The following is a 10,233-nucleotide window of genomic DNA, read 5'->3' on the forward strand; positions in this document are numbered from 1 at the left end:
TTGATGCTCAAGAAACATTTACTATTATTATCAATGTTGAAAACAGTTGTGTCTCTTAATATTTTTGTGGAAACTGTGATGCATTTTTTCAGGATTCTCTAATGAATAGGAAGTTCAAAAGAACAGCATTATTTAAAATGGAAATCTTTTGTAACATTCTAAATGTCTTTACTCTCACTTTTGATCAATTTAATGCATCATTGCTGAATAAAAATATTATTCCCCCTCCCTCTTTTGAAAAAATAAAAGCCCTTTAAAAAAAAAACCTTCAAAAAGTAGTAAATATATTTTTATTGACTTGCTTTTTGTAAGGTGTTCAGTTTAGACCCTGCCAAGCCACAGGTATAATTTGATTAAACTCTTTGCAGGAAAAAAATATGCTTTGAGCCACAATACTATTGTTTAAGAGCCGTGGGTCGGATACAAAGCTTGTACAGATTCCTGTAGAGATTAATTGTTGCACATTAGCATATGCACATTTAGATTAGAGGTTGTCTTATCCACTTCTTTCTTCTTGACAGTGTTGAACTACTGCCGTATGCCTTCTATGCAGAGAAGTGCTATAAAACAGGCCAAAAATCAAGTGTTCCCGTCCCACACAATATTTTTTTTCTGTCTCCAACTGAAAAATATCTCTACATGTGTGCGCTCACACACGCACACACACCATTTCTAATTTAAGAACTCATTCATGGGAGGGAAATGAGAGAGATATTTTAATGTGGAGCAATAGAATAGACGGCTAGAGAGACTGGGGGATGAGGGAATGGTCAAATACAGATAAGGGTCTTATTAAGATTATTTCCCGCTCCCATTACTCTTATTGTTGTTAATCAAAACCTCGAGATGAATTCAATTAAAAATCCCAGGAATTTAATTACAGGCTTGCGACTGTCTCTGCACCCTGAAGAACACAGCTGTGTCTTTGTGTGTGTTGTGCTCACATCTGCATCTAGTCCCTAATTTTTCTCCTCTTTAAGCCCTTGGCTTTCCTTATTTGGAAGCTGAGATTTACAGTCATACTATTGTTAAAGGGGTCATGACATGGATTTTTAAATTATTTTAATATGTTCCTTGAGGTTCATTTATGATGTATAATGTTAATACGGTTGTTTGCAAAAAAAAATACATGTATATAAATATATATGTGGTGTGTGTGTGTGTGTGTATATATATATATATATATATATATATACACACACACACACAGTGGGTACAGAAAGTATTCAGACCCCCTTAAATTTTTCACTCTTTGTTATATTGCAGCCATTTAAGTTTTTTTTTCCTCATTAATGTACACACAGCACCTCATATTAACAGAAAAACACAGAATTGTTGACATTTTTGCAGATTTATTAAAAAAGAAAAACTGAAATATCACATGGTCCTAAGTATTCAGACCCTTTGCTGTGACATTCATATATTTAACTCAGGTGCTGTCCATTTCTTCTGATCATCCTTGAGATGGTTCTACACCTTCATTTGAGTCCAGCTGTGTTTGATTATACTGATTGGACTTGATTAGGAAAGCCACACACCTGTCTATATAAGACCTTACAGCTCACAGTGCATGTCAGAGCAAATGAGAATCATGAGGTCAAATGAACTGCCTGAAGAGCTCAGAGACAGAATTGTGGCAAGGCACAGATCTGGCCAAGGTTACAAAAAAATTTCTGCTGCACTTAAGGTTCCTAAGAGCACAGTGGCCTCCATAATCCTTAAATGGAAGACGTTTGGGACGACAAGAACCCTTCCTAGAGCTGGCCGTCCGGCCAAACTGAGCTATCGGGGGACAACATTTACTTTACAACATTTACTTTACTGTTTTTTTTTTTAATGAAATTAATACTTTTATTCAGCAAGGATGCATTCAATTGATCAAAAGTGACAGTAAAGATATTTATATGGTTACATATATATATATATTGTTCTTTTGAACATTATATTCATTAAGAAATTCTGAAAAAATATGAATCATGTTACATTGAAGACTGGCGTAATGGCTGCTGATAGTATCATAAAAATTAATTACATTTTAAATGATATTTTGAAAAGTTATTAGGTTTGGTGAGTGTAAGAGACATTTTACAAAAACATTTAAAAAATCTCCAAACTTTTGAAATCTGATTAGCAGTTTTCTCACGCTGTATAAATGGGTTGTTATGCATGAAAATGTACAGATTCCTTTCATCAAATTTGGGACATCAAAAAGTTTGTCATCTTTATGACATCACAAGTTGTCCAAGTTATTTAAATACATAAAATTCATATTAAATGATTCACATACATGACATTTGTGAATAAACTGTCAAATTAATGTCAAATTAGTGACTACAGAGCTGCCGGAGTCCCCGGCCCTTGATGTCAGTGCTTCCTGGTTCAATAGCATTTGGTTTAAGGGGCACATTTGCAATTTCCAACTACAACAACAACAACAACTTTGTATTTGCACAACATGTGTCTCACGCATATGACAGCATAATGTCATGTTATAAAAAAATAGCGTGTTGCACTGATCAAAGTTCTTCTTATTGGAGGAAACAGGTTGCGGTTATAATCCCAATTGAGTTTGTCAGTTTTGAGTGATTGGCAGAATAATATCAGTGGTAAAAATCCCTGAGGGAATGTTTGTGCACACTACAACACAGTGGAAATATGCACTTTCCTTTTAATCAGCGAGGAAAATGGGCAGCAGCAACGTTTAAGACATTCCATAATCAAATAAATGCTGGTAAATGTTTAGACCACATTCAGAGATTGTGCCTCTAGCAGGTTAACATTGTCATATATAAACATGACTTTAGTAGTAGGTCCTATGGAATAAATTAAACACCAGAATATCACTTCTGTCTGTGTGGCAGAGTGAGTATCATTATTTTATACTTTTATTATATATATATATATATATATATATATATATATATATATATATATATATATATATTAGTCCCCATGTAATAATATTCACAATTTTACTGTTTTTACTGTATTTTTGGTTAAATAAATGCTTTAGTGGGCGTAAGAGACTTCTTTTCTTTTTTTTCTTTTTTTTAACTTTTAAACTTTTGAACATTAGTGTAATATTCTGCTTTTTCTAACACAGTATATATGGGTCACCGTACATGAAAATGTTGTTTTGGACCCCAGTGTATTTCATAGCAGCGTGGACGGCGTCTAGATGTTCATTAAAGGATTAGTCCACTTTCAAATAAAAATTTCCTGATAATGTACTCACCCCCATGTCATCCAAGATGTCCATGTCCTTCTTTCTTCAGTCGAAAAGAAATTAAGGTTTTAGATGAAAACATTCCAGGATTTTTCTCCTTATAGTGGACTTCAATGGACTCCACTGTTGAAGGTCAAAATTACAGTTTCAGTGCAGCTTCAAAGGGCTTTAAACGATACCAGACAAGGAATAAGGGTCTTATCTAGCAAAACGATCGGTCATTTAAAAAAAAAAAAAAATACAAATGTATATGCTTCATAAACACAAATGATCGCCTTGCAAGTGCTTCGCCATTCCACCTTCCATATTCTTTAAAAAGCTTATGCTGTATGACCTACGCCTTCCTTACTTACGCAAAAAACGTAACTGGCGCTGTGTTCGTTCCATAAGTTAAAAAGGGAAGGCGTAGGACATGCAGCATAAGCTTTTTGAAGAATACGGAAGACAGAATCACTTGCAAGGCGATCATTTGTGTTTATAAAGCGTATACATTTGTATTTTATTTTATTTTTTTAGAAAATGACCGATCGTTCCGCTACATAACGCTAGGTATCGTTTAAAGCCCTTTGAAGCTGCACTGAAACTGTAATTTTGACCTTGAACAGTGGAGTCCATTGAAGTACACTATATGGAGAAAAATCCTGGAATGTTTTCATCAAAAACCTTAAGTTCTTTTCGACTGAAGAAAGAAGGACATGAACATCTTGGATGGCATGGGGGTGAGTAAATTATGAGGAAAATTTTATTTGAAAGTGGACTAATCCTTTAACAGTATATCGCTGCAAAGTTATTTCCAACTTCTTTTTACTTCTAAGCAAAGAATGAAAAAGAACTTCGCTGTGAGTATATCAAGGCACTGAATCATGTTCAGTCTTGTATATTGCATGTGCATGAGTGCGAGCGCAATCAATAAGTTGCTGGCTGCAGTTCACTTAATGGCTTCCGGTGTCACTAATAACAAGGGATTCTCAGGTTCGTCCAACCTGAACATGTTACAAAATCTTTGTGGGGAAATCTTTTGCCCTGTGAAATTTCAGATCAAATGTATTCCTATTGAAGTAACTAGATTTCACCTGAGATTTCACCTGATGGTAAATGTCACCACACCTTAAGTGTGAAAAAGGTGGGAAGAATACAGATCACATTGTGTGCTAATATAAAGTTACAAATTCACAACATAAAAAATACTCTAACTGTTTCACTGTGCAGACACAACATGGACTGTCTTGGATTTAAGTGTTGTAATTAATTTGTAACCATGAGTCACTGTTGGTTTTGTAATGTTTCATCAGGCATCTGAACTTGGCCGTGCGACCCAAACAGCTGCCGGCGCTGGTCCGCAGTGGTGTCCCGGAGGCCTTGAGAGGGGAGGTGTGGCAGCTACTGGCCGGATGTCATAACAATGACCATCTGGTGGAGGAGTACCGTATACTTATCACTAAGGTAGGCATACAATTTCCATCCTCCATTTCATTGCACCAGAGGCACATTTCATCAAATAAAGCAAAGCAAAGGACTGACTCTAATGCATCGTCTCCATTATCAGTATGTTTGTTTGGTTGGATCAGAAGTTTTGATAGACTATCTTAATGAATAATTCATCCAAATGATTTTTCAACCCCTAACCTTAGGCCTTAAATGTTTGCCGTGAACCATTGATGCTGTAGACCTGAGTGATACCTAAAAATGGCTTGTTGAAGAGAGATGTGCTATTACTTTTCGAAGCTGTTGGACTTTTGTTTTTTGTTTGAGAATAAATGGGATTATTAAATTACTGTCAGAAATTACTAAAGTACATCGTAATAAATGGCAAGAGCATTACCAATATTTTTAGAAGATGTTAAGAGTAAAAGAATGTACATTTCTTTGTGTATTCACAATATGTTGATTACATTTACAGAAATATTGCAAGTAGCAATGTCTTTTTCAGAATAAATGCTGAACCAGAATATGGACCTAAATGTGCACATTTACTGATATTTGGCAAATTTTCATGGCAAAATTCAGTAGGAATGCACATTATCAAGAATTTCAAGGCAAGTTTGCACTGCAGAGGGCACAGGAAATGATTGGAACGAGAAGATAGGGATGGGATCAGTACATGTTGCAAGCCAGACTCAAACTCGACTAATGAGCACCACACCTCAATCCATTGTGACTCCAACAAGACCTGTCAAGTATTTTTGCACTATTCTTTTCAGTTTTTGGCATTAAATTTGTGCATATTTTTGCTTAATCTGACCAACAAATATCCATTCCGTTATGAATTGCCATCTTTCCATATTCAAAGAATTTGGTTTGGACGTCAAAAAAGAGTTTCTTGGAAAAAAGGCTATAATTGCGTCTCCTCCACTGTACAAGTAAGGAGAGAGTACACATGACACTCTATCATGAGGTACTCTGCATTAACAGATGGAGACAGCCTAGAGATCCTGAGAGCCGCTCGATAGCCAAGTAATGGCTGAAGCATTTTATATGATTACCAGTAGCATTGGATTGCTAATGGCTGAATAATGTGTATGAGAAAGCAGGACTCAAGTACAAAGAGTTGTTTTCTTTCTTATAACTCTTTGTCTATTCAGAAAGTAGGGATGCTAACAATTATTCGACGATCATTGAATTGTTAATAATTTAATCGATAAAACTTAACGATTGTCAACTTTAGGACATGAGCAGGACAGAGCCTCATGGCTTATATCTGCATGTTTTCTCCCAGTATTCCAAAGCAAACTGTTTGTAAATGGTCAGAAAAATGGATTATATCTACTGCACGAGCAAGACATTTATATTAGATGTCGAGCTGCAGGAAAGACAAAACTGAGTTATCGGCATGTATGAAATGCTATACTACGGTGCTATGCTATACCGCATGCTGAAAAACAGATATGATTTCTTTTTTAACCAATTATTTCTTTTGCAAACAAAGCTTTGCACTTCACTCGTGTCATAATATATGTTTAATGTATTAACGTTTATTTAGACCAGTGGTTCTCAAACCTGTCCTAGGGACCCCCCACCACTGCACATTTTGCATGTCTCCCTCATCTCTAAGACACCCAATTCAACTCTTGCAGTCTCTACTAATTATCTGATGACTTGAATCAGGTGTGTTAGATGAGGGTGACATGCAACATGTGCAGTGGTGGGGGGTCCCCAGGACAGGTTTGAGAACCACTGATTTAGACTAAAAACCTTTTCATTCGAGTGAGGAAGCTGCCGTTTTGAGTGCCATTTGCACATCTGGTCATACTAGTGATTATATGCTACTATAGTAGGTGCATCTTGCAGTATTAAGGTTAACAGTTAATCGATTGTTAATTTAAATGATAATTGATCATGGGAATTTGTGTATTGGCATCCCTAATTCAGAGCCTTGACATGTAAATGCAATGTAAGGTGACTTCACATCCAAAACTAGTGTAAAGGTGTGAATTTCTTTGCATTTATTGATTTGAATCCATGTAAATAGTAGATTTAAAAATGATTCTTGCTTTGGCAAACGTGTTATGAACTTTCAGTTGTGTAACATAGTGTTTTTCATTCGGAGCTCTGTGATTCTGTACTTGCTTTACTTTAGATAACCTAAATAAACCAGCAGCAGCATCATGTATTCACTATAGCTTCCCGTTTAGCATTCTGCATGTGAACTTAGTTGGTGCATGTTTTATCCCGAGGGAAGCATGTCAATGTACTGTATCTTGTCAATCATTTCACCATGTCCCCTAGGTGCCTTACAGTGGTTTGGTTATTTTCATGAAAACAGGAGCTTTTACTGTGCTGAAGTTTTGGCCTTTTCCCAAACAACATTGAAGAGCACTATTCTCAGAAATCTGTGAGCCTGTAGCCTGTCCCATTTGTGCCTTAATGTGATTTGTCTCTAATGTGAAAGCTGGTTGTCCCTGTTTAAGCCTTGCTTTTCACTGCACTTCACAATGTTCATTATGGCTTCCTTTATCCTATGTGACTAGAAAAGGCTTGAACTTCACCCACTGGAGAAGTCAAGGGACATTCACACTGCCAGTGATTTGCAATGACAGAAGCGACATCATGGTTTTTCAGTGAGAGATGGTGATTTGAAGCGGAATGAGCGAGGCGACTTTCAAAGCAATTCAAATCAAAGCAATACAAATGGTAAAATGGAAAAGGTTATGTGGAAAAGAAGTATTTAGAAAATGGCAGTGATTCTTTCCCAGAAATCCATGTACTTATGTAAAATCCATGATTTACTAAATTTAACACACACACACACACACACACACACTTGTTTTGCTATCAAAGTTAGGACAATGGTTTTTATACTGTACAAACTGTATATTCTGTCCCCGATACACTACCACTACATCTAAACCTATTGATCACAGAAAACATTCTGCATTTTTAATAAAACATTGTTTAGTATGTTTTTAAAGCTTTTAAATATGAGGACTCGTCCTCATAGGAATTGTCATCATAAAACATATTTACATTGTAATAGCAGTGTAATATCCAAGTCATACAAATTTGTGTCCTCATAAAACATGAAAACGCACACACACGCGCACACACACACACACAGCTCATGCACAATATACATACTAACAGTGATTTCACTGGGCATAGCCATGTCAGCTGTCATTATGTAAAGAAAACATCCTGCAGCACTGAGGTCCCAGGTGGCTACAAGATGTTCCTCTCTCCCACCCACCCTAAAATCCAAATAAACTTGATGTACACACTGAGTGTATGTGAGATTGTTAGGACAACAACCATGCTGAGTAGCTTCTGCACATATAGGCTTGTATATGTGCAGAAGGCTTGTATGTGAGCTAAACAAACCCACATTTGTATCACTAAAGGCCTTCTAAAGAAGGAAACTCATCCAAAACTTCAACTCGTTCCTTTTCCGCTATTCGTCAGCATTATGGCTTAAGCTTTGTATGTCTTGTACACAAAGTTTCATTACATGAAAATAGGACAATATGGCGTAACAGTAAATAATATCCATGAAAATTTCCTGAGCCCAACACTGCCAATGCTGAAGACATGTTTATGTAGTGATCCAGAGTTATCATTCGTGTTTAGAAAGAATTGGTCATGACAAGAGCGAGTTTTGCCAGTTCTTGCGACACATGGAGTTGAATGAATACTGTGAATTCTCAAAGATTTCTTTGTTCATGAGTTAGGAAAAAAACACTTGTAAAAGGGATGGCCTGGAGTTTTCTGGATGGTCAAATCCAACCGTGTGGCACCAATTAAGTGAAGAGTACTTTACTTAGAATACCTCATCAGCCTCCTAGAAATAATCTGAATTTGATATTCGTTGTGCCATTTAAGGGTAGTGTAGCCTATCCTAAAACTTTTCCCATCTGTCTAGAAGAGCATGTAACTCTGGACTGGTTACATTATCATGCTCAAAACTGGTCCATTTCTTTCTTTGTCCAAAAAAAAAAAAAAAAATTAAATAAATAAATAAATACATTTAATCTCTTTAAAACAGAAAACTTACTTTAATAATATTAATTGAATAATAAAGCAATATTTAAAAAAAAGAAAAGAAAAAAGTTTAAATTGTATCATTTATTGTGTACTACTATTGTAGTTACACTATTTTACATGCACTGTAATATTTTAGTATTATACTACAGGGCTGATTCGAATGCTCGAATCTGATTGGTTGACCAAAGTTATAAGGTGTGCAATTATTTTCAGGGAACCTTACGGCTAAAGTAGTTCTAGGCAGGTCTTGAAGGCATAGCAGTTCCATATCACTTCGCCAAATGATTTGTTATTTAGGTCCTACAGCCTATAACCGCAAATTAAACAAAACCCACAACGACCCCGACCAAGCAAATAAATTAACAATAGAATGAAAATGACGAATTATTGTCATGTTTTTTGCCAAAAAATACGTTCAAACGTGCTCACGTACTGCTCTGATGAATTAATCAGTAAAATAGTTTAGCAACTAAAAAGATACATGACATTTCTCACCAGCGAGGTAATAACTGTGCGGTTCTTGAGGTAGATAAACTTGTAGTTTCGCTATGAGTAGAGACACTGCTGCAGTGAGAGACGCACAGACGCAGGTTAAGGCAGGAACACACCAACGTCGGCTGAAGTTGGTCCTCGTCGGCTTTGTTTCGGCCGATTCGACATGTTGAATCGGCGTTGGACCTCGTCGGGCCGTCGGCCATCTGATCATTCTGATTGGCTGTTCAGCTACTGCCGCCTGCTGTTTCGGAAAGGTATTTCATCTCACGCAGGCGCAGAACTGATGTGCTGCTTGGCCGTTGGCTGTTTAGCGTCGGTTTGGTGTGGCAGGGCAACTTTGGACACAGACGCTGCCGACGTGAGCAAACCCTGCAGTCTGCTTTCGTCGCCACTAGTTCGTCGGCGTCGGCTTGGTGTGTTCTGGCCTTTAGGCTAATTCACATATGCTTATCCTCTCTCTCTCAGCTGCGTTAATAACTGTATCAGTTGTATTATTCTGCTATCAAGGCTCAAGCCTTCGTTACTAGTTCTGAAATGACTTTTTGGAATTAGCAACGGAGGTTTGGGATGAGATGCGTACGAAATTAGTCCCACACACAAGTGTTTTAAGGACAAAAACCTGACAAATGTCTTGAAATACAACATTGGAATAATGTCTTGAGGTGTGGTAACCGTAGTATAAGCGGAATAATTGACTCCGGGCTGGAAAATAATGCACACCCGAGGTGTAACGGGCACGACGCGAAGCATTATTTTCTAAGAATTCAACAGCCCGGAGTCAATTATTCCTTACTTGTTACATTTCCTTACACATGCTCTATTATAAGAGAACAGACCTGGCTGCAGCCTTCGCTAAGCTGAATCACAGACAGCCTTTATAGTGAGGCCTTGATGAAAGGTCTTGTTTCCACTCAGCTAGTTATCACAGTCCTGCACTTTTCACCGTCTGCCCTACTAGGGCTCTGCACTCTGATAGAAGAAGACTAAAACGATCCCTCATAGGCTTTGAGTGAAAGCTAAACCGCAAGCCACACGTT

The 10,233-nt window shown here is 37.1% G+C and overlaps 1 protein-coding gene across 3 annotated transcripts in view; it reads left to right on the top strand.

Moving 5' to 3' along the window:
* The window catches only part of LOC125257606 (rab GTPase-activating protein 1), a 106,804-nt gene that overhangs the window by 43,680 nt on the left and 52,891 nt on the right, over positions 1-10,233 (top strand). For all 3 annotated transcript variants that reach the window (XM_048174100.1, XM_048174109.1, XM_048174119.1), the window contains one exon: positions 4,519-4,669. In XM_048174100.1, coding sequence (XP_048030057.1) covers positions 4,519-4,669 — 151 coding nt within the window. The remainder of the gene's footprint in view (positions 1-4,518; positions 4,670-10,233) is intronic.

Source organism: Megalobrama amblycephala, linkage group LG2 (genome assembly GCF_018812025.1).
Source record: "Megalobrama amblycephala isolate DHTTF-2021 linkage group LG2, ASM1881202v1, whole genome shotgun sequence".
Taxonomy (NCBI): domain Eukaryota; kingdom Metazoa; phylum Chordata; class Actinopteri; order Cypriniformes; family Xenocyprididae; genus Megalobrama; species Megalobrama amblycephala.